The following is a 25,116-nucleotide window of genomic DNA, read 5'->3' as shown; positions in this document are numbered from 1 at the left end:
CAATAACACTTGTACAAACGCCACTTCATACCTGAGGGATGTTGAGCTCCTTGTTATCAGTTACCGGATCTCCTTTTCAAGGTAACTGAATGTTAGGCAAAGCCTCCTCCTTAATTAATGGGTCTACCTGAGCAACCCACCCTGGTACGCTTCCCTCCAATCCCTGTAACCCCGGGGATCCCACACATCACAGGACTTCCTCTGGACTCCCCAGGGATCAAAGCTTCCTGCCAGCCAGGGATTGTCACCAAATCCGGTGGATCAGGGGCTGAATACAAGGAGAGTTCAAAGGTAAAGTTACTCACAGGAGCTTCTGTGGTGGGCAGGATACAGGCAATCCTGCAGAGAAAACCTCTCATTAAGAGTTCACACCTGCTTGTCATCCCTCTGCTCATCAAGGCCCCAGGACTCCGAGCAAATGTGGAGCGGGGGTCCAGAGATGAGTGGGGGTGGGGCAGGGATCTCTTAAAGAAGTACCAAGATCTGTAGTATGAAAACTCTTTGGGAAAAGGTGGGATGCAGGTACCTTATTAAAAGAATTTACAGTGTGGGAGCCCAGCACATGTGTGCAGGCGAGCGCACACACACAGTTCCTCCCCTCTCCTCTCCTCCCCACTCTCCAGGCGCCGGTTCCCTGAAGCACGCAATGCTGATGCTTCAGGGACAAGGGCGAATCTTCAGGGTTAGATGTGGCTTCGAAAAGACCGGGTGAGGGGAGGAGGCAGGCCCTACTGAAAAGGGAACAGTGAGAGCAAAGACCGCCTTGGGCACACAGGTGCACTTTCAATGGAAGAGCAGGGAAGCGGTGTTCGGCTCTTTTTCAATGAGCCTGACCCGGAATATCCCCGAAGTGGTTACTGTATCTGAGTTAAGATCAAAAAGAGAAAAAGACAGCGACTATCTTTCTTCTTTGAATAATTCCTAAATTTATTTGAATATAAAAGCAGTATAACCACAACCCAGAATATCTGGAAAATAGAGGAAGGAAAAAAAAAGTCTCTAGTCAAACAACCTCTGTAACATAAAGCACATTTAGTAATTGGTAGATTCAGTTACATTAAAAAATGATTTTAATAGCCCTGGCTGGTGTGACTCAGTGCTTGAGCGCCAGCCTGAGAATCAAGGGGTTGCCAGTTCAGTCCCCAGTGAGGGCACATGCCTGGGTTGTGGGCCAGGTCCCCGGAAGGGGGCGTGAGGGGCAACCACACATTGATGTTTCTCTCCCTCTCTTTCCCTCTCCCTTCCCCTCTCTAAAACATAAATAAAATCCTTAAAAAATAAAAATGATTTTAATAGGCAAAAAGTCATTTGCACTTCACACAAATGATTACAAACATTTATGGAAATAAGAACTGGGAATGATATGATTCAGCCTAGGATTTTCCACCTATAAGTCCTTAGTATTTGAGGGGAAATAGGTTGCTAAATATAAAAGGATAAAAAAAGTTCAACGCTGGCACATACTTAGAAATTCAATCTTCTATAGCACCAACAGATGAGGCAAAAAAGGTCAGAAAGAAAGAAAACTAAATTCCATACAATCCTATCAATCACCAACTGTGGCTCCCTTTGTGGCTCAGAAAATAAATAAGTACTGGGCACAAAAACAGAAACAGAAGACGAACAGGGAAGTCAGACTTTGAACCAAGAAGCAGGGGCAGCCGCAGGGAGGAGGGGGCTGGAGCGGCGGCGGCTGCCGAGTGGCCGGCACACGACATCCTCTAGACTGGGATCTGAAGAGGAAGAAGGAACCCCAGCATCTGATTAGTTCTGTTTGAAAACACACTGGAATAACCATTAGGTGTAGTGTGAACCTGACAGAAAACCGAAAGCCAACTTCTAAGAACGCTCACTTTGACCGCTGTGCCTCAGTGTTAAAACCAAGGCAGGATTTGGTGGCTAAGGGAGTTAAGAGGGAACAGACGAGACTAGGAATGGGGCAGAGGGTCAGGGTCCTCAACAGAGCACAGCTCAGCCAACATCTCCGAGGCCGTGTACAGGGCACCGTGCTGAGTATTCTGGGTGATGATGGCCAGCGCCTGCCTGTCAGGAGCTCCCACCCTTTGGGGCAGTTGAACCTAAAGGTCGGGAGGCGGGCGAACTGGGTGAAGTGAATCCTGGAGCTCGCAATTACTAGCTAAGGAACCTTCAGCCCTCAGAACCCAGTGATCTCATCTGCAAAATGGAGATAACGCTGCCACCTTCTAAGGCTGTTCTAAGGATCTATGTCTATAAAGATCCAACCACAAGGAGTTGCATGGGGGGGCTGCTAACTAAGAGGTAGCTTGTCAGTCTGCCTACTAATCCTGTGATCTCTTTGAGGGCCAGGGCTGCGTCCCACCTGTTACTCTTCTGTCACTAAGGCCTAGAACACTGCCTGGCATGCAGTAAACTTTTGATAAATAAATGAGTGAATGAATGAATGATAACGATAGCTAATCCTTACATGATACCTGTTATGTGCTAGGTATGTTTCCGGGTATTTTATCTACGCTAACTCAATCCTCACAACAACACAAAGAGAGAAGTACTATCATTATCTCTGATTAGCCCAGGGCCACAGAGCTAGGAACAGGTAGAGCCAAAATTCAAACCCTGGCAGCCAGACTGGGAGCCAATGTCCTTCGTCATTCCTCTGTACAATTCTGTCTCTCGAAGTGCTTGTGCTTTCACCACTATGAAGTGGGGAGCATAAGGCATGTGAGAATCCTTTGCAATCACAAGCTGAGTGATATATAATTCAAAATAGTGTTGCTATTACTACTCCGACATTGAGGCAACTGGGTTTACCACCAAGGGTTTAAGAAAATGAGGGGAAAGGCACAACTCTGAAAACAAAAAACAGAGAGCAGAAGCTAAAAGTGAGTGGTCAGGAAGGTGGATACCTGGAGGGGAGTTAGAAGAGAAGGGAAGGGACACAGGTATCCCGTCACCTGCACGCACCATCAGGGCCGGGGTGGGTGCCGATACTGGGAAGCAGCCCCGCTGGTCCAAGGAGGAGCTGAGAGCACCCGGAGGGATTCTGCTGAGCAAGCGGGCAGGATCCCGGCTCTGAGTCTGGGAGGCGAGCAGCCTCCCCGAGATAACGAGCAGGGTACAAGCCGAGGAAGCAGAATGGTGGGAGACAATGGGGACCTCATTCAGGGAGCTCTGGCCTGACGAAGGACAAATGCTTTACTGATAAAACCCGAACCTCCACTTTGATGGGTCTATGAAACAGAAATGAGGGCCGATTCAGACAGAAAGACCAGCCTTTTGAGCCACTTCATTGAAAGCGTCGGGTGGGTCAGCAAAGAAAGACAGGATTACTAATGTCTAGGAGATTTCTATCCATGCCTGACAGGCAGTCCCAAACATGCTGAAAAGTTCAGGGTAGCATTATTATTAACTGGAGGTTATTGGGCTTTTCAAAAACCTTTTATTTCCACAGTATTTTTCTCTGCTCGACCCAGAGATAAATGGCATTTTTACCCTTCCTGGCTTGTGTCTGGCTGTTAAACGGGGAGGGTGTCTCAAGTGAAAACTGGAGATGGGTGGTGGGGGGAGGGTATCATGCGTGACTTTCATTAAAGAATAAGGGGAAAAAATTTAACTGGTCAAGTGCCAAAAATGCTACAGGGATTGGGCAGGTTAGGGACAAAGACCAAGACAGCCAGTTAACCCCTGAGAGGGGCGACAGCTTAGGGACCTACACAGAAAGCAGGCAAGGGGATTCACACCTAATTGTGTGTGCCCCCAGGCTAGATCACACCGAGGCATGCTACCCAGAGCTCCCCGGTGTGTCAGACGGCGCTGACAGGGGCTACAGCCAACTCCGTGGCAGACAGAAACAGTGACTGCTCTGGTGCTAGGAGCAGCGGTAGCAGCATCTTTCAGAATGGCTTTAAATAGCAACCTGAGGAAGGCAGCAGCTTTCCTGCACCCGCACAGGCACGGAAATAGAACAAAGAAGGCAGGAAAAATGGCCAGAGTATGTGCACAGACAGCAGGCTGATGCTAATGGGAGAAACTGGGAGCTTTTTCCTTAAAGGTGGTTACAATCCCAGCTTTCAAGACTGTGTCCCTTTATCACATCGGGGAGCAAGGGCTTCATTTCCCTGGCCCTTGAGGCGCTCCATGCAGACACCCTGCTCAGGACACTGTCCTGCTCCCTCCCTTTCTGCACCTAATGTCTCCCATGTGGGATTGATGGTGCCAGCAAAAGGCTCACTACTACCATATATTGCATGTTTACCACGTTTGAGCCACTGTGCCAGCCCTTCACACACTATCTCATTTAACCCTGTGAGGTAGGTATTACTAGACCCAGTTTACAAAGGAGGGAAAGGGGATTTGTGGAGGTTCAGTGATTTTCTCAAGGGCACAGCTAGAATTCAAACCTGTGTCTGTTAGAGCTAACTCTGCACATCGTGCTTTTGAATATGTGTAGTCTGGGGAAAATCCAATACGCAAAAGAAAGCTTTGGAGAGAATCTGACCTTTTTCCTGCACCATCAAAGCTACTCATGTAGATGGGATCTGATTATGGAGGAGAGGGAGCAGCCACCAGTCTACTAGTTGCTGGCAAGATTTGGGTTTCCTCTGCAGCACCGATTAGCAGGGCCTGGCCCCACCCCCGCTCACCTGGGTCACACAGCCGCAGGTCGAGCTTGAGCTGGCCACAGGGAAGCAGCGGGCCACTTTCCTCAGGGCTTTCACTTAGTGGAATTCAATGCTCTGAGCCAGATGCTTCGGGAACAAAAGGTTATAGAATTAGACCAAAGGCCGGAGGAAACCAGAGTCACACTACACATCAGAGGCCCTGGTAGGGGCTGCACTACGTGCTAACACACGCTGCGGACTGAACTGGAAAAGAGCACGGCCCACTCACAGGTACGTCTGCACAGCCCAGACTCTGCCTCTGAGCAACGCCGCTGTTCCGGTGCAGTGATCCTCCACCCCTGCTGCATGTTATAATCCCCTGGGGGACTTTTTAAATGCCTCAGCCCTAGAATCAGAATCTTAGGGATTAGGGCTCAGGGCTTTTTTTTTTTTTTTAATTTCTGTTTATACTCTCCAGGTGACTGACACAGTAGTTCAGGATTGTTAGGAAAAAGCGCTGGAGAGAAGACTTAGTAAGAGATACGCCATGGTTTCAGAGGCAGAGATCACCATTAGGACTTTGCCTTCAAGAAATCCAAGTGCCAGTTACAAGTGATGTGATTTGGACACAACCTATTCCATTCTTGGAACTTTCTAAATTTTCAGCAACCAGGTTTTCGTTTTCCAGAAGGGAGATAGGGTGAAAATCACTTTTGGTCCACAAATTAAAATTTTATCTTTTCCCAAACATATCTTAAAAGTTTGTTGTCAGTCACGTGTATGTGAAGGGCAATTCTGAACACAGAGGAAGTTATAGGCGACCAAGGTGCAGCTGCCTCTGTTGCTGAATTAGCTGAGATTATGGCAGAACCCTCTGCCCGGACGGGAGAGATGCAGGGGAGCAGGCGTGAGACACGAACTGATCGGCACGGATGAGGTGTGGAGGGGAGAATCTAAGCTTGGAAACTCGGACGGTTCTGGCTACACATCAATATTCACTCCGTCACTCTGCCTCAGGACCTCTTATCCTGCCTGCTTTGGTGACACCAGGTCCGCAACCCACTGCAGTGGAAATTTTAGGCATTTCCAAGTAGGAGAGGTAAAACGCCCCCCTAGAGAACTTGTTTGGAGAGAGAACTTGTTTGGACGACTTCTGCTCTTGGGAAACCTGGAAGAGTTTCGAAGTCCCAGGATTTCCAGTTTAAAATCTAAAACATCTACTTGCTTACTACTAAGGCAGGTACAAAGAAATTCATAAGATGGGTTTGTGTCACTAAGAGAGCTCATACGCTCTCTCAAAAAACATCTATTAAGCACTTATTTTGTGCAAGGCAATGTGCTAGATTTTGGGACAGTACAAGTGAATGGAATGAGGCACCCCGAGGGGTCCCAGTCCCTGGGACAGACAGAATGGTCACTGCTAGGGGCTGCGGAGAGGGAGGGGTGGAGAGCTGGTGGGGACCGAGTGCCAGCTGTCCGAGGTGAAAGAGTTCTGCGGAGGGACGGTGGTGGTCGGAGCACAGCAATGCGAGTGCATACAAAAACGCTACTGAACCACACACTCAGAAGTGGTTAAGATGCTACACTTCATCACGACTTTTTAAACAAGTGGCTGATATGTTCAGGGGCTCACAGTCTCCACTGACGTCAGACGTGAACTACAGTATCTAGTCCTGCAGTGACTGGAGGAGTGAGGACTAACTTTACTTGAGAAACCAGGAAAGAATTTTCACAAAGAGGTGACACTTAGGTAGAGTCCCAAAGGAGGAAGAAAGGCTTAGCAGATGCACAGGTGGGCGGCAGGGAAGGAAGCACCCGAGGCACAAGAAATAGAATGGACCAAGAGGCGGAGGCAAGAACTAGCACGCAGGTTACCTGGAGCTGGCATGAGGTTCTCAGGGCATGTGAGGAAAGTATGGGAAATACAAGCCAGGCGGGGTCCAGGTGGGGGCACACATGGCCTGTGTGTCCTGTGAAGGAGCCTGGCCTTTATCTTACAGACCACAGAGACCACTGCAAACTGCTAGCTGGGGACTGGATCCCAGCAGACTTGCATTTCAGAAAGATCTCCCTGGCTGCTCCCCGAGTAACTGAATACCTGTTGACCCTGGAGAATCGGAGTAGGAGAAAGTCCAGTGCTTACGGAAACAGGGTCCTAGGAAGCCAAGTGTGTCCCAACATACCTGTAACAGTTCACCTCTTCCTCAAGGACAGTCTCAGGCCAGTTGTAATTAGGGCCTTCGAACAGCCCAGCTGCCAATAAGACAGCCTGGGCTTGCACGAGAGTTCTACCTTTCACTGGCTCTTTCACCTAGACATCTATGCGCAAACTCTGGGACCTCAGTTTTCGTATCCGTAAACAGAGTGAACAAGCGTATTTATCTCACAGGGGTGTTACCGACGACACAATGAATCCACAGAACTTAGCATCTGCCTGGCATACAATAAGGCCTTAATAAATGTTGGTTATATTATTATTAAACACTAAACCTCAGAGAACATGGAATTTATTTGGAGCGGATTTGCTGAGGGCAAATAAACCACGGGGCGATGAGCAACGGGCTGGAACAGACCCCAGAGCATCAATGCTGAATGTCATTTCGCGTCACCCCAAGGAGGGAACGCCAGTCAGAGCTCCCTTTCAGAGAACAGAGCAAAGATAATTGGGTTTTGCCACCCAGAGGCCCATCTAATTATCAGAACAATCTCTCTCAGAGGAAGACACAATTCCCACTCAGGCTGCAGGGCAGGAGGAAAGCCCCAAGACTCTCGTTCCCCAGCCTGGCAGCCCCGAAGGTGTGTGTTCGCCTCAGTGTTTCTCCGTTCCTGGCTTTTTTCAGGCCTGTGTGTATTACGGGAAGTCGCTGGATGGCGTAGTTCATGGTTGGACCGTGTTTTTGGCAAACGATAATGGAACATGAGGAAGGGTAGAAAGGAAGCCAAGCCTGTTTTCTGTCTCTGCTTTCTGAAGAGTTCACACTGGTAGGTCCTGAGAGGTCAGGGCACCTGGGTCCAGGGCGAGCCCCAAACACTCCTCTCACTGTTCCGTCCCCTCCAGGGCAGACAGTAAATAAGCTGGAGGGGGGGAGGTCTCTTGGGCACCAAGTTCCCAGGACCTGAAGCAGCCTTCTGTTGGCCACGATCATGTCGCACAGGCCCAAGTGACTCAGTTCTGAGTCTGTCAGAGGACAGTCACGGAACGTGTGAGCGCCAGTTCTGGAGTCATGCTGCCCGGGGTCATCTACTGCCACTTGCTGGTTGTTGGATGGGTTTCTTATCTCCCCCGTCTTCGTTCCCTCCTGTGTAAAATGCAGACATTAATCATACCTAAATGGGGTTATTCTGAAGATTAAATGACTTAATGTAAAGCACTCAGATATAAGTGCTATCATCTAGTAAATGCTCAGTAAAAAGTATTTTTGTGGGGTTTTAATATATGTGTACACTGAATTCTTCAGGAATGCAACTACTGTATAAGTTAAGATAATATTTTGATTTGTTGGAACTTGACAGAGTAGTTTATCATGTTGGAAAGTCAGCTATTTGATGGACATCCGAGTTGCCAGTACAAGGTACCTGTATCATCTTGCATCTTATCTAGAGAAAAGAAAGTGGACAGCAGACGTTCCCAAACCTCCTGCTTACCTTGTGCTCCAGCTCACACTTGTGATGGTACCTAAGGTGCCCCGGGCACCGAGATGAACCTGTTTCAGGTGAATAAGTGACTTAGGTAAGAGGGAGGGGGAGACACTATACTTTCATTAGTACTTGGCCAACACAAACTACCAGGAACAACTGGAAATGAGTGCTAATTCTCCCTGGCATCAGCTCTGGAAAATCATAACCACAGTCTCTTCATGAACTTTATTTCCTCATTCATAAAACAAGATCGTTGGAATATTTCCCAAAGTGTGTCCCATGGAACTTTATTACTTGGCGTGCTCATCAAGATAAAAGGGCTCCTTGGTAAATGAGTTGAGGGAATTGCTAGTTTTCTTCTGAGACTCCTTAACAGGCTAACATACACCAAGTATCCAAGAAGAGGATATATAGTTGGATGCAGCATTTTCCAAACTTATTTCAACACAGAGACCTCACACCAAAGGAGCAGCTCATGAGGTTAATAAGCCAAGGGACATTCTTGCAAGATATAAATAGTCTCCAAGGCCTCTTCTACCTCCAATGCTCTAAAATTCTGTGTTCAAGCGGCATTACCTTCTTCTTGGCCATTTTATTTTTCATTTACTTTTTTAATTGAATTTATTGGGGTGACATTGGTTAATAAAATTATATAGTTTTGGGAGTGCAGTTCTTCTATAATCTTCTTGACCATTTTAGATAAGAATGAGGGTAAAGAAAAAGCTGTCCTACAGAAAATAAAGTAGCAGAAGTCTGATGCAGAATAGGAAGACAAACCAAGTTCTAACGTATGCAGATCTATGTAAATGACATGCAGAAAAGGCAGCAAGGGAGCAGTTTTAAATGTTAAAGCTTCCAAACTGCCACTTATGTTATCACGAGAAAAGTTTGAACATTTATATTTTAGCAGTCACAGTAAGGTACTGAGTCCTAACCTTTTCATTCTCAAATTCATCATTAATGCCATAAGGGTTTGGCCAACTCACCACTGAGGAGACCTTCAGGACCGGCCCCTCCTCTCACAAATAGTTATGGTGGAGGAAGATGAATACAGTTGTACACAAACCAGCAACCCCACATACCCCATCTGGCTCAGCCTGGAATGAGCATCTGATCCTGGTTGGAATATTAAGTTTCTTCCCTTGAATTTTTGCATTTCACGCATGAGAGGAAATCTGACGACCGGATGTGATGTGAGGCGCAGCTCTGGGCCGCAGGCAGCAGTCCTGCCGACGCACAGAGAGTAGATCAGGGGAAGTGACTGCTGATGGGGGCGGGGCTTCTTTTCCGGGTTCATGAAAATGCTCTGGAACTAGGTGGTAGTAGTGTTGACACAACTTTATGAATGCACTAAAAACGTTACCTTGTACACTTTTAAAAGGGTACATTTTATGGATATGAATATCTCTCAGTTTAAGAAATTATGTGAGAAAAAAATGCACAGTGACGGGGAGTGGAGGCTACTGCGCCACTGATGAACAGAGGGCCCTCGTGCGCCTCCCGTGGGGGCAGCGGCAGCGGCCTGTCTGCCTGGACCGGGCCTGGCCTTTCTCCTGTGCGCCCACTTCCCGCAGGCTGGGTCTGTCTCCAGCCTGGCACCGCTCCTCTCCTGGCACCCTCCAGCCCTGGTCTCTCAGACCTGGGCACAGATCCTGGGAAAAATATGCCCCTGAAGAAGGCCCCTGATTATCTCCAGGGGGATCTAGCTATAAACTGTTTAACTCAGAGATTTAAGGGCATGACTTCCAAGTTGCTGTCCTATATACAAATCTTACATTTGACAGGTGGTAGAGATCCTTGGAAAAACAGGCATTCATTAATGACTGAACATTCGGTTTTTAATGTGTGGGAATGAACATTTGGAAACTTGTGCTTCTGGTCTGGATCTTAAGGAGTGAAAGACAGCAAATTACGCTGGGCTTGAGACAAACCCAAATAAGATAAGCTTCTAAATATGTATAACAGGTATAAAACTCATCACAATTTTGGGGGGGAGGACAATACCTTGACACAGAGAAATGATGAAAACTTTGTTACCTAAAGAAAAAATAAGCCCTAGCTAGGCAGCTCAGTTGGTTAGCACATTGTTCCAATACTCCAAGGTTGCAGGTTCAATTCCCAGTCAGGGCACACACAAGAATCAACCAACGAATGCATAAATAAGCGGAATCACAAATTGATGTTTCTCTCTCTCTCTCTTTCAAATCAATACATAAAAAATTAAAAGGGAAAAGTATATGGCTAAACAACTAGACCTTGGCACAAGTCCCTCCTCAATAAACTAGAATGTGTAAATCTCCTCAGCATGGGAAATTATAATGTCACCCATTATGGACATAATTCTTTGCCTTAAAAATAATCTTGATTTGTCCTTTCTCTCAAAAAATAAGCAGTCTAACACAGGTAGGAAACACAGAGCTGGGTACAGACACACTGCCTGGGTTTAAGTCAGCTTTGCCACTTGCTGGCAATGTTAAGAAAACATTGAGCAGTTTTCTTAACCTTGAGTGGCCTCCTTTAGTCATCTGTTGTGCTTTTCTTATCCTCATCTGAGGACATTTTTTCATTGCTTTTACAGAGGGAGGAAAGGAGAGAGTGAGAGAAACATCGATTGGCTGCCTTCTCACGTGTGTCCTGACCGGGGATCAAACCTGCAACCTAGGCGAGTACCTCAACTGGGAATCAAACCCGCAACCTTCCGGTCTACGGGACAATGTTCCAACCAACTGAGCCACACCAGCCAGGGCTGCTTCAGTCATCTGTAAAATGAGACTAACACCACCTACCCCTCAGACTTCCTGAGAGAATCAACGGAAATAACACAGTAATTCACATAGCGCAGTGCCTGCTTCACGAAAGCACACAGTATTTTGTGGTACTATATGCACTGCTTCCGAGCGGTAGGTGAGCAAGGGAGAAAATAATACTGCTGGAGGTCAGATCAAGTCCAGACATGTGCTAAGTCCCTTTGTTCAATAACCACAAAGCATCGAGGTTCTTGTGTGTTTTTCCAGTTGAGTTGGCAACCATTGTGAGTGACAACACGGGGGCACGTACAACATGAGGTCCCTGTACGGAGTCGGAAGACTGGGTCCCATAGAATTAGGTCTGCTTTCCCAAACCTGAGATGACTGATGGTGACAGCGTGGCATGGTGTGGTGTAGGCTCTACCAGTTCCAGCCATGAAATCAATGGCCTGTCCATTTAGATTAAATGTAAAATTATCTTTGGTGGGTTTAAAAACAAATCATTAAAACCCTCCAGCAAATCTGTGGATGAGATAGTAGTAGTAGCGGTGGTGGTGGTAGTAATAATAACAACGATAATAATGATTCATAGCTGTCATCAGCATTTTGTCTTTTATATTTACAACCCTTTACAATGTGTGCAGTTCTGCAAGTTATCCCATCTAGGTCTTGCCACCTCTCTGTCAGGACTGAAGAGAAAATGAGGTTCACAGAGGCTAACAGATTCCCACCGAGACCAGAACTTGCACGGAACCCAACAGCATCCCCTCCAATTATTCTACATTCCCTTATTATTTTCTCTATTGAAGTGCACAAATCCATTTCTTTCAAGGCAAGCATGTCACAAACATTGCTCCTCTTGCCTTCCTGAGGCTCTGGATGTAGCAGACACTTAAAGTTAAAAAAAAAAAAAAGGATGAGAGCGACAGAGACAGAGATGCCCCACACAAAGCTGGCTCTTCTCAAGATGTAGCAATAATGAACAGAAGGAGAAGCGTAAGCACAAGAGAGAAAGGACCGTGGAATCTCTGGGGCATGTTATGGGTTGAGCTGTGTCCCCTGCTCCCTTCAAAAAGGTATGTTGAGGTCCTAACCCCCAGGACCTCAGAATGTGACCCCACTGGGAAACAGGGTTGCTGTGATGTAACCAGTTAAGGCAAGGTCACACTAGGGTAGGGTGGGCCCCTGATCCGACATGACCGGTGTCCTTGTAAGAAGAAACCAGGTAAAGACACTGGCATGCAGGGAGAATGCAGATGGTGACAAAGGTGGCGATAGGAGCTGTGCACCTACAAGGCAATGCATGCCAAAAGGGGGCTGGCAAACCACTGGAAGCTAGGGAGGGGCAAGGAAGAATGTTCCGACAGTGGGTCAGAGGGAACATGGCCCTGTCACCATCTTGATTGTGGCCCTCTAGCCGCTAGAACTATGAGGCAGCACATCTGTGTTGTTTTAAGTTGCCCAGTTTGCGGCACTTTGTTACGGCAGCCCAAGGACACTCATCCAGGGCCCAAGAGGATTTCCTTCTTCTGAGACTGATATGGAGCAACAGCAACTAGGATGTCTAAGAGTAAGTAAAGAGGAAAGTGTTTGGGGGTGAAGAGATCATTTGTAAACTTACAACAGACCTATCTTAAAGCTCCTCTATACCTCTGCCCCTCTTGACACTGCAAACAATGTCCAACAAACACGGAATTCTTATTACCTGCCGTTCATGAATAATATCAGTACCATAAACACGCAAGCCCTGGCCAGCAGCAAAAGGTGATTAACAGAATTGCTGCCTTGGTTGCTGGCTGTAGCTCCACGCTCCCAGGAAGGGGAGATGCTCTTTAATTTCAGTCCTGGAAGGGCTCTCCCAAGCACTTTTTCAAAGTTTACAGAGGAATAATTACTACCTGGATCCCAGTCATTTTTATATGTGTTCTTTTCATTTGCTTCTCACACGGAGCCTTCGATCTGCTAAAAAGGAGCAGTGTCTGACACGAGCTCGGGGAAGGAAACGAGGCCTGTTTACTGGACCCGCAGCACAAAAAGCACACCAAATGTTGTCAAAATAACTTTCAGGATAAGACCAAATCAATAAAAGGAAGTTTCCATCAAGCCTGTCCATTTACTTATAACTTGTCCGTTTTCCTGCGTCCTCAGGTCCTAGTTCCCAGTCAGGACAGTCAGGCCTGAGGTGAACCTAGGACGCGTGCACTGAACCTCTCGGAGGGACCATGTGTAACCACTGTTGTTAAGAAAACAGAATGTCGTACGCAATGTCATTCATTCTTTCCTTTAGCCAGGGTTTGCCTCTCTCTCACAAAGAAGTAGGGCAGTAACGCCCACCCGCACGCGTCTCAGGGAACCACTATGCACAGTGTTGTTAGGAGGAGCTCTGTCATCAGAGTCCAACGCTGGACTCAGCGGAAGGAATGAAAAATCATTCCTGGGCCGAGGCCTGGGTTTGGCTCAGAGCCTGGCTCAGCCATCAACTAAAAATTAATCCCAAACTCTTCCCCCTGAAGATGCTTCAGATTTTGCTTATTTCTGAAGATGCAACCCAGTGTTAAGACTTATTTTCTTGCAGGAATGAATTCTAAAGCCTACTACTTATCTCCCACTTGACAGAGCAGAGAACAGATTATTCTTTTGTCATCTAAAATTAGGGATTAGGACCCTGGCTGGTGTGGCTCAGTGGGCTCTGTGCTGGCCTGTGAGCTGAACGGTGGCCAGTTTGATGCCCAGTCAGGGCACACACTGGGGTTGCAGGCCAGGTCCCCAGCTGGGGGCATGCGGGAGGCACCCAATTGATGCATCTCTCACATATCGATCTTTCTCTCCCTTCCTCTCTCTCTAAAAATAAATAAATAAAAACTTTTTTAAAAAAAAGTAAAATTAGGGACTAGGAGGAAGAAAAGCTAAACTCTGGGAATTACCTTCTAATAGTAAAAAGCAAGGAAAAATGTGTCAGTATCAGGTGCTGCCATACTCCGTCACTACAAACCCAAACGCAGAGTTCTCTGGTACTTCCCACTTCCTCTAGGAAGTCAGCTCTCTGTAAACTACACAGAGGACTGCAGTGGAAGGTACCTGGACAAATCCACTGTAGAACTACAGCAACCCCAAGTCGCTTACTCTTTTTATAAAGATCATCAGCTTTTATTGTATGGACAGTAGTCTCCCCTAATGGGCGGTTTTACTTTCCACAGTCTCAGTTACCTGAAATCAACCGTGCCTGAAAATATTCGATGGAAAATCCCATAAAGAAATAACCCAAAAGTTTTACATTGTTCACCCTTCGAAGCAGCGTGATGAGACTGAGCACTACCCTGCTCTGCCCCGCCTCGCAGGTGACTCATCCCTCTGTCCAGGGCGTCCGTGCTGTCCCCGTTACCCGCCGGTTAGTCACTCGGTAGTCCTCTCAGTTATCAGATCGACTGTCACGGCACCGTACTGCTTGTGTTCGAGTCACCCTTATTTTATGTAATAATAGCCCCAAAGCACAAGAGCAGTGATGCTGGCAATTCCGATCTGCCAAAGGGAAACCGGAAGTGCTTCTTATACGTGCAAAGGTGAGTTCGGCACAGTAAGCTACTTTGAGAGAGAGGGAGAAAGAGACCACATTCACCAAACTTTTATTACAGTATATGGTTACAATTTCTCTATTTTATCATTCGTTATTGTTGTTAATCCTACTGTGCCTAACGTGTAAATTAAACTTTATCGTAGGTATGTATGTATGTACGGGAGGCAACACCGTGCACGTAGGGTTCAGTGCTATCCGTGAGTTCGGGCCTCCACTGGGGTCTTGGAACGTACCCCCGCAGCCGATTCTCATTATTCACAGTCGGCGTGTCCTGTGAAGTCTCCACAGACACTGGTGGTACTGAGCCACTGCTCCCAGGGGAAGTACAGGGCTAGTTTTCCCACAGCCTCTGGTCACTCCAAAATACTCACTTTTCGAATCTTTTTTTTCCTCCTCTCTTCTTCACATTAGATAACCTCTATGGCTCTATCCTCAAATTCTTTTATTCTTTCCTCGGTCATCTGCATTCTGCTTCTAATTCTATCCAGTGATTTTTTTAAAATCTCATATATTGCAGTTTTCGATTCTAGAACTTCCTTTTGGCTCTTTTCTAATCATTTCTATTTCTCTGCTGTGATTTCCTATCTTTTTATTAATTTGCAGGCATATTTTTCTTTTAATTAATTGATGATAGATATAACTGCTCTAAAGTCCTTGCCTGATAATTCTAACATCAGGATTATCTTTGGGTTGGTCTCAGCTGATTTTATTTTCTACTGAGAATATGTTCCATTTTCCTGGTTTTCATATATTGAGTTATTTCAGACTGTATCCTGGACATCACGAATATTAAAATATGGAGACTCTGGATGTATCCTGGACATCACGAATATTAAAATATGGAGACTCTGGATTCTGTTCTTTTCCAATTAGTGCCTTTATTTTTTTTTACAGCAGGCAATCACCTTGCTTGGTTCAGGGGTCAGCCAGAGATGTACACAGACAGAACTGGTGACCCCCTCTCTGGGTCTCTCCCTTCCAGGACTCTCGCCCTCCCTCCTGCAGCTGTAGCTTCCCCAGATTCCATCTCCGGGGCTTGTGTACCGTTCCATACCACGCCCCTCTCCTTTCTTGGAGAGTGAATAAAACCTTTATGCTGTACCCTTACTTCTCTTTGTGAGTTCTTTCACAGCCCACGTCACTGACCACCCTAACATACTGATGGCCCTCATGGGGACATTCTCTAGTTCTCCCTCCCCTCCATCCTCCTGAGACTTGCAACTAGGGGAGCAGTGGGCAGTGGAAGCTCCACCTGGGCCAACCCCCTAACCCTGTCTCTGTGAGGTTTGGGGAGAGGGTCCTAAATCCTTCTCCATCTCTCTGGATTCTGTGGACAGCCTCCTCCTCACCCATCTTCACAGCTAGCGATCGATATAAGAAAACTTGTTTTTTTCCCTGGAACAACTGGTAAATTATACCCTCATAAGCAATATTGAAACATTTATACATTTTCTCCCTACCTAATCCCTCCAGAATTTGGCAACTATCAGTGAAGTCATGCCTGGACTCTGGGTGTCACCAGAAAGCCTTAGGGTATTAAGATTGACTGGAGAAATGGCCTGGTACTTTGCTTTGTCACGTGGCTCATGGCAGTCTTTCCAGGTCTGAAAACTACTGGAAAGTAAGAACAGAACTAACCGCTCCTACAGCCACAGGCGGAAGATAACATCGGAACAAACTGCAGCCTCTGGTTACAATGTCCCAAGAGCCCGGGGCCACACAACAACATGCCCCCCCCTTTTTAATCCAATTATAATCCAATAAAATCTCAGAGCCCCCACCCCTCAATGCTGGTATATCTCTCCACACCATGCCCCTCTCCTTTCTTGAAGAGTGAATAAAAACTTTATTCTTTACCAAAAACAAAACAAAACAAAAAAAACCCTCTCTGGTTCCACCCTCCAGAAAGGCCAGGACTCCTCCACCACTGCCCCAGTGCACTGCACTCCTCGGCACACGGACGTGGCTCAGAGGAAACGGGAACTCACGGCGTGCAGCACCTCCTCTCTAGGCAGGACTCCCCCATGAGGACCTGCCTGCTTCTGAGCACGCTCCAGTGTCTTCAGGTAGCTGCCTACTGTACTACACGCAGAGTTTTCAGTTGCTATACGAGTACTTGGCCACCATTGCCCCAACTATTCATCATTGTCTGGAATAAATTTATAAATATGGATGTTCTAAACATTTATAATACTTAAATAAGCCACCTTGCAAAGACCTGATTCAGGAAGACCTGTATATTAGGCATGATTTTCTCATTCTGTCACTCAGCTCATCTTCTCCATGCTGCGGAGGGCTGTTATTAATTCTGAGGCCATCAGAAGATAAGGTCTAATCATAGCTCCTTTCCTGGGTAGCCTAGTAAGTTTAATTTCCAGCAAGGGTAAGGCAGAACGGGCTTGAAGGGGTGTCTTTCCTGGTTCTGCTAGGCTTCAGGATATACTGGGAATGAGTTATAAACACTTGTGGTCATAAGGCCAAAAGAAGGCTAAGCAGAGACAATAAGTATTTCAATAAAAAATTGAATGCATGCACCCCCTCCTCCAAGATGGATATTGTGTTGACAGCACAAAATTCTAGCCAGCCTGCCTGCCTTCCTTCCTTCCTTCCTTCCTTAGATTTTACCGTGTATAGTGTATACCCACATTTTGTGCACATTATACATGGATTCTACCCTTTATTATACCCATGTATAACGTACATCCTTAGATTCCCTAAAAGTTTTAGGCAACAAGTGTGCATTATACACAGATACATTGTTGCCTCTCAATAGGTTGCCTCTTGTCCCCCAAACTGGGGACCCAGCCTGCAACCCAAGCATGTGCCCTGACTGGGAATCAAACTGGAGACCTTTCAGTTCATAGGCCGGCACTCAATCCACTGAGCCACACCATCCAGGGCCTGGCTACTTTCAAATTGATAGGAGGGCCTGGCTGGAAAGAGGTAAAAGCTACCTCATGAGTCAGCAGTAGTGACGCCTTCCCTCTCCGATCCCAGTCTAGTGGCTGGTCTTCTGAACCTCTGCCTCTTACTGGACTCTCTGCCTCCTTTTCAAGCTGCCAGAACCACAGGGGTCCTTGGCCAGCACATCTATGAACAACAGAGAATTCACTGAAACCAGGGATTATCTTTTGGCACTCTGTTGCTTGAGAGCTAGTGATTAGAAGGGGGAAAAAAAAACAAAACACCAAACTTCATCAACAAAGTGGCATTTTCATTTCAGCTGTTCCTGGGGGCAAAACAGAGCAGTAAAGAGAAATCCTAGATTGAAAGCTTTGTGGTTATCTCCGCTTCTCATTAAAGTGGCCCTGATTATAATCACACCTACGATTACAAGATTTAACACACCTGGTCTCAAGGATGCCACAGGAAGAGGAATCATACATCCATCCTCTCTCATTTCCTTTTCTTTATTCACCGAGTAAGCACAATTTATAAATTTCAGTAAGTGCAGACTAGAGCTGTTTGGGAGACTAGGAGAGAGGTGTTTCATTCACATGGCTTTTTGCAAGTGACAGAAATCTTCCATGGTCACAAATTATTTCAGTACTGGTGAGACAAGCAGCGCTGCTTTCCTTGGCTACACGGGTGTGAGAAATCTGGATAGTGTTTCTTTCTATTTCTTCTCTCGCTTTACAAACCAGACACTGCTCTGCCACATTCTCTCATTACTGCCTTTTCCCTCTTACCCAGTGAGAGTGTGTTGCACTTAGAGAATGTGGTAGCCTTATTTTAATAGAGTTGTATCATATTTTTATATAGATTTTTATCCTGAAATAGCTTTACATTTACAGGTAAGTTGTGCAGATGGCACAAAGTATTCCTGTATACGCTTCACCCTGCTTCCCATATTGTTAGCAACTCATATAACGATGGTTTATTTGTCAAGAATTTTGCAGACCTTGACAATGGGTGTGAAACACTCACTCTTTCTTAACTCCCCCTTTACAGCAGATTCTCAACAAGATCAGTGTGTATTCCACAGCAACTTAATTATCTGAATTACCGAGTTATGATCTGTACGTCCTCCGCTCCCATCAAGGTCCTAGATAATAACTAGGGGGTAACTAATGAGTCCAAGCTTGTACAAAAATGGTGTCAGAAACTTGATATGGCAAAATTCCAGCACGAATAAAGCCTGTGTGTCTGACAAAACAATCACTCTTCTAATGGCTTCACTGACACCTAGTTAAATACTGACATGCCAGCCACAGATGAGCATTGTGGGTGCCAGTAAGTGAATTATTTATGCAACCTCCCTCTACAAAGTCAACTGGGAATGAGTGTCCATTAGGATCAAGAAGGATATTAATTTAGAGGTCACTCATTGTGTGTATTAGCTCACACACATACAGATATAAACACTGTCTTCCTGTATTTGCCATACACCGGGGAGAAATCCAGCCAACCCACCCGGAGGAGGAAAAAAGTTTAATTTATGCAGCAACTAAAATCTCATGGATTGAACTCTTACCTAGAAAGGGAACATTCTGAACGAGGCCCCTTAGTAATTCAGAATGAACTACTATGAGCCAGGAAGACAAGTCACTAAAGTTCAGGTTACAGAGGCAGGCTCAGTACATTCCAGCCAGGTCACCTTGGAACCCATCCCACTGAGGAGAACGCCAGGACTCAATCTATAAATTTACGCTCCGGTTTTTCTGTAGCGGTTAGTGCGTAATTTGCCTACTATGTACAATTTCCTGTTACAAAATCCCTGCTTGTGGATTCATCCACATGAGTCAACCCAGGTGAAAGGGTTGAAGCCTGCCCTGGTGAAAGGAAGACTGATAAACACACAAGAACCAGAGGTAAGGAAATTGCAAATGGGAAGAGACTGGCTCACCTCTGTAGCTTTCTGGCTGAGTCCCCGAAGCAACAGCACAATCACATGGATGGCAGCTCTGCGTACTTGAACTTCATGGTCTGTTTTAGCCACGGCAATCAGGCAAGCTGTTACCTAGGATAGTGAGGGAAGAAGTCAATAAAACTCAAGACTGCACAATTACATAAAGCCTCTCAACTATGTCCCACTTTCTATACATCCATCAGGAATAATCTGGCTCAGAGAGTGGTGGAGAGTTTCCGTTCTCAATAAAGAGGAAGAGACCTACTGGTAGAGATCTTGATTTAGTCTTTCTCAGGGAGAAAAACGAAACCTGGTTTGTAATTCAGGAGGGAAGTTAGGGAGTGGGAAGGGATACATGTATACAGTCACATGCAGTTTAACGATGGGGCTACCTGCTGAGCATTGTTAGGCAATTGTGTGGCTGTGCAAACATCAGAGTGAACTTCCACAAACCTAGAGAGTATAGCCTGCTACATACCTGGCCATATAGTGTGCCACCATCTCATATGGGGTCTGTCATTGACTGAAATGTCATTTATGCGGCATATAACTGTATAATAAAAGTGTGGTCAAATGCAAATATTTCCTCAAAAGTGGGAAGACGTGGTCCTGGCTGGGTGGCTCAGTTGCTTGTGTTCATCCCGTACACCAAAAGGTTGCAGGTTTGATTCCCAGTCAGGGCACGTGCTGAGGTTGTGAGTTTGGTCCCCGGTTGGGGCACATGTGAGAAACAACCGATTCATGTTTCTCCCCTCCTTTCCCATTTCCTCTCTCTCTAAAATCAATTTTAAAAGTTTTTTTTAATCCTTGGGTGAGGATTAAAAAAAAAGGTGGGAAAGACAGTTACTTGCCCCGCTTTGGAGACACTGAATCAGAGGAAGAAAAGATGGCCCGAAACACAGCCGCATCTAGGGAGTGAGGACCACAGAGTCAGCTAAGCGGGCTTCAGAGTTCATGTTCAGGCCTGGCATAAAGATGGATGTGTCACCAATGAAAGTTTCTGCCCGGGGACAGAGAAATACACAAATATTCAAACTGATCTCCTTTAGCATGTCCAGACTTCCCAATCCTACAAATCCAGCTAATACTCCAGGTGAGTCACCAGGAACTAATTCCAGAGACTCCCTGCCTGGGCTGCTTCTTTTGTGAAATAGGTCTTCCCGTGCTCATTTACTTTGACAGATGGCTCTAGAACAGAAGAGACTAGAAATTACCTGCAAAGCAAGGTACCAGATATGTAGCTAGTAATTATATGTAATAAAGTGAGAGTTTCTATACCCTGTACCAGCAACTCAGGCATAAGAATATTCCAAAACTTCAATCAAGAGATCACACTAAAAACAATAGCAACAAACCTTTCTGAGGCACTTGCGAAAGATTTAAAAAGAAAAAGCAAAAATTTTAAGACTATGACCAATGGCAGCACAAACTGGAAGGCAAGTAAATTATTCAATTGATCCCTCGCACACTTTGTTATTGGATTTACTGTGTGATTCTGTTTCTTGGCCAACTGTGGAGGAATTTTTAACCACGATAAGAAAATAGCCAGATTGTGTATTTGGAAACATGTATAAATACATACTATGCTTAAAGAATGGTTTTTAAAAAGGTTTTTAAAAATACAGGCACAAATGAAGACATAGGCTTGTGCAGAAATTTTAACTATGTGGGTTGTATTTTTCACAGCTTTCAAGCAGTTGGGCATAGTTCAAAGTGTCTAATTAATCAGCGATGGCAGAGAGATGAGAAGTAGCTTGTTCTTAAATATAATTGCATCTGTGGTGCATTGGCATTGAATCACATTGTACAGCTATTAGATAAACTTGCAGCTGGCAAGTGAAGGGAAACCACAGGAAAATTCAACTCTTTGGGGGCTGTTTTTCAATGAGACCCTGCAAACTGCTCCACCCTTGACCTGGGACACCCTGACCGAAAGCCATCAGTGGCTTCCACGCCTCTGGCGTTAACAGTGGAAGCCAACTCAGTCCTAGGAGGAATTCCTTGGGTGACCTCCAAACAGGCAACAATATAATAGCTACCTCCTCTTGCAGGCTTAGTATTTACAAGGTAAGAGCTGAAATCAGAGAAACAAGTTAGAGCTAGGTCTGAGTATTTCTTGACACATGAAAGTTCAGCTTATTCTTTTTTTATACATTTTATTTTTTTAAAGATCTTATTTATTTATTTTTTGAGAGGGGAAGGGAGGGAGAAAGAGAGGGAGAGAAACATCAATGTGTGGTTGCCTCTCCTGGGCCCCCCACTGGGGACCTGGCCCAGGCATGTACCCTGACTGGGAATCGAACCAGCAACCCTTTGGTTTGCAGGCCAGCGCTCAATCCACTGAGCCACACCAGTCAGGGCAAGGTTACTTATTCAGTCTGATAACTAGAGTGTGAAAGCCAGCACAGAGCCATGTAATATGCAGGCACTCCCATGCCTCTTTGCCTGCTTCCCCCTAGGTTTTAGTTTTGGGCCCATCTTTCCAGGTTTGGCAGACCAAGGCTTCCTGGTTTAGAACCCTGCTAGGACTGAGCTTTGTCACCTCTATTGTTCTATTCACTATGCTAAGGAGACCACGCTCCTGCCTCATCTCTCAGTGTGAGGCCAGGTCTAACGATTAGATATTTATTCTATAATTGGGTTCAGCAAAGGCATCCTGGCTGGAAAAGGGCTTCTGCAGCAAGGCCAGTTCTTGAATGCCCATACCACCTTGAAGGTATGACTCACAGAGGTACTGCAATGGCTTCCTGCTAGCTACAAGCTATGGGTGATTTATGCACCAGACTATACGAAGCCTATCTGCAATCAGCCAGCAGAGACAATCTGGGAGAGTCCTGTGAACAGGAGAGCATTCATGAAACTTCCTCAATACTTCTGCCACAAACACACAGTTCTATGAAATATACAATGGTCAGTTATGCAGAATGTTTTTAAAGCATCAGAATTTTAATATGATCTTACAGATATCACCTAGAGGTAAGAAAGGCCTTCTGCTCTTCGGGTTAAGCTCCCAAAACCAACCTGTAATGCTGCTCTTCTTGCAGGCAAGTGAGACAGACCCCTCGACCAGCACCAGAGCAGGGAGGCTGCATGGCCAGTCTCTTCCACCTGTCCAGTCTGGACAGGTCACTCCCACGGCTAGTCTCTCTAACCTCCAACCCCAAGGACGTACTTAACACTGCCTTCCGCTCCTAAAAGCCTTGGCAAATAGACAGATGATGTCAGGTCTTTACTAATTTATGAACTGGTGTAATATTTCTATTTCACTTCTGAGTCCTCCCAGAGGACAGAAAGCCATTCATTCTGTGTGATCTTCATATTGCCTGCCCTAAGGGTCAATGTACCTATTTTAATAAGCCATACTATGTAAGGCTTTTTCTTCATTGGCTAAATTATGTAAATCATATCCATTTCTGAGAGCCAGACGGAGAGGAAGATGATTGCTTTGGAGACACTAAAGGTCAGCTGAAGCAATCTGACACCTGATAGGTGCCAACAGAAACAAGGAACATCACTTCCCAAACAGCTGGCGCGCACCACACATGATCAGAACTATATAAATAAAGCAAGCGCAAATGGCAAGATTACAAAAAAAAGAAAGAAGGAAGGAAAAATAACCTTGGATAATTCTAGAAGGGAGGTACCGAAGTTGAGAGGTATGTATTAAGAAAGCATGATTTCAATTTTCCAACTGCATCCTCATCCCTTTTCCTAACACTCCTGTTGTTAAAATTCAGTTGGTCTGCTAACTAGTCTGAAACTAGACCATCTGTCCCTTTATACTGAAAACTACGAAACCTTAACAGCAAAGGCAGCGTGGTCTCTACTGCACATGTGCTCGGCCTTGCTCGGTTACCCTGCCAGGAACGAGCACCGCGGCTGGCGGCTGCTTGAGCTTCCTGGAGGTTTCCCAGGACATCCACTGAGTCCGCAGCTCAGGGCTCCACGTGCCCCCCCACTGCACATACCCTGTCACTTAGAAAACTGCACTGGCTGTGGAAAGCGGGTAACAAACCCAGACCACGCGCTGGGATCGGAGGTGGCAGCTTTGCATCAGATCTCAAAGCGCTGCTTGGTGGGTGCCACAGTGAAAGCGAGCTGCTCCTGCGCTGTCACCTGGGGCATATCTCATTCGCTGCGCTGAGGCTGGGCCTCTCACTGTGGCTGACATAAATCATATTTACTTCTCACAGAAAACAATGAAGAAAAAGCCTATCAAGATTTGGTTTCAAGCAACATAGCTCTTGACAAGAGCGAGAAGGAATTGGGAAAAATGATGATGCTTTCCAAACAAGTTAAATCTTGACATCAACAGAGAGGGGAAACCTGAATTCCCAGTATGGAGAATGGGGAAGAGTTGATGCTGTCCTTTACATCCCTCCCCTGCCAGCCAGCACTGCCACAGCACGGACAGTCCACAAATCTGGACCCTGCCTGACCAGTCAGACGGATGGCTCTCTGCAGATACCTGATGGCTGTAACCTTGACCCCTAGATCAGATCAGTTTAGGAGATCCTATGGTTTGTTCAGTTTTACATCAAAACAGATTGCACTCCTCCTCTGCCTGGCTGATACTTGATCAATGTAACTTCCTCACCACCCTGGCACTTCTGGGGGGCCCAGCTCTGGGTTCCCTCAGCACCTGTGCTGCTTCTCTGACCTCCCTCTATCTAGTTCACTGTCACTGTATTCCTCTGTCTTTCACACTCCACTGAGATTTCCCCAGGGAAACAGACTGGGTCCTTTACCTGAGTCCTCTAACATACCTGACATCTGTCAAATGCTAATGAAGGAGAATTCCTCCAGGCTGCAGCCAAAGACAAGTTTTCCCAAAGTTAAAGTTCCTTCTCTACCAGTACACAGTGCAGCTAAGCATTTCAGAGACAAAAGACTTCCAGAGCTTGCATGGGACACTGGAAGAATGGTCATCGAAGAAGACACAACAATCTTTAAAATAAATTAGATCACTTCATTCCTCTGCTTTGGCTTCCAATCTCACTCGCTGCAAAAGCTGAAGTTCTTACACGGCTCCACTTGGGCTGTGACCTCCTCCCCGGTTCCTTCCCTTCCCCTCTTCACTCAAGCCACGCTGGCCTGGCTGTGCATCAGGCCAGCTTGCTGCGCTTGCTGAGTCAAGCCCGCACCTGCCTCAGGGCCCCTGTACTTGCTGCTCCCTCTGCCTAGAACACTCTCTGCCCAGGTATATGCCTGGTCAATGCCTTACTTCCTTCAGGTCTTTGCTCAAATGTTACTCATCACTTTTCCTGTTCATCCAAGTTCACATACAATAACAAGCTCCCTTCCTGCCCCTTACTTTGCTAGATTTATCTCCTTAGCCTTTATTCCACCAACCACAGTACACATTTGTTTACTTGCTCGCTTGTTTGTTACCTAGCTCCCCCCTCTAGAATGTCAGCTCCATGAGAACCGGAACTGTGTTGTGCTCGGAGCTGGATCCCCCCCATCTCGCCTGGTTGTAGTCCCGGAACTGGCGCAGAGTAAGTGCTCAGTCAGTGTTTGTTGAATGAAGACACGAACGAAAAACTACTTAGGAGCCATGCCAAATATCCCCCTTTCCCCACGTGAATGAACAGGAGCAGTCTGGCTACAGGACCTGGTGAATGAAAGACTAAGACTGTCAGGTGTCCAATCGTGTTCAAACTTGCAGCCCACCCCAGGCAGCTGGCGTGGTACTAGGGACACGGCAAGTGTGAGATGCTACATAAG

The 25,116-nt window shown here is 46.2% G+C and overlaps 1 protein-coding gene across 1 annotated transcript in view; it reads right to left on the bottom strand.

Annotated features, from left to right (window-relative positions):
* Nucleotides 1-25,116, bottom strand: part of TANGO6 (transport and golgi organization 6 homolog) — a 132,926-nt gene that overhangs the window by 6,402 nt on the left and 101,408 nt on the right. Inside the window, exon 17 of the mRNA XM_028534769.2 lies at nucleotides 19,387-19,500. Within this exon, the coding sequence (XP_028390570.1) occupies nucleotides 19,387-19,500 (114 nt within the window). The remainder of the gene's footprint in view (nucleotides 1-19,386; nucleotides 19,501-25,116) is intronic.

This window comes from Phyllostomus discolor, chromosome 12, assembly GCF_004126475.2.
Source record: "Phyllostomus discolor isolate MPI-MPIP mPhyDis1 chromosome 12, mPhyDis1.pri.v3, whole genome shotgun sequence".
NCBI classification, from domain to species: domain Eukaryota; kingdom Metazoa; phylum Chordata; class Mammalia; order Chiroptera; family Phyllostomidae; genus Phyllostomus; species Phyllostomus discolor.
Note: the sequence above shows the minus strand (reverse complement) of the source record. Positions and strands in the feature narration are given on the sequence as shown.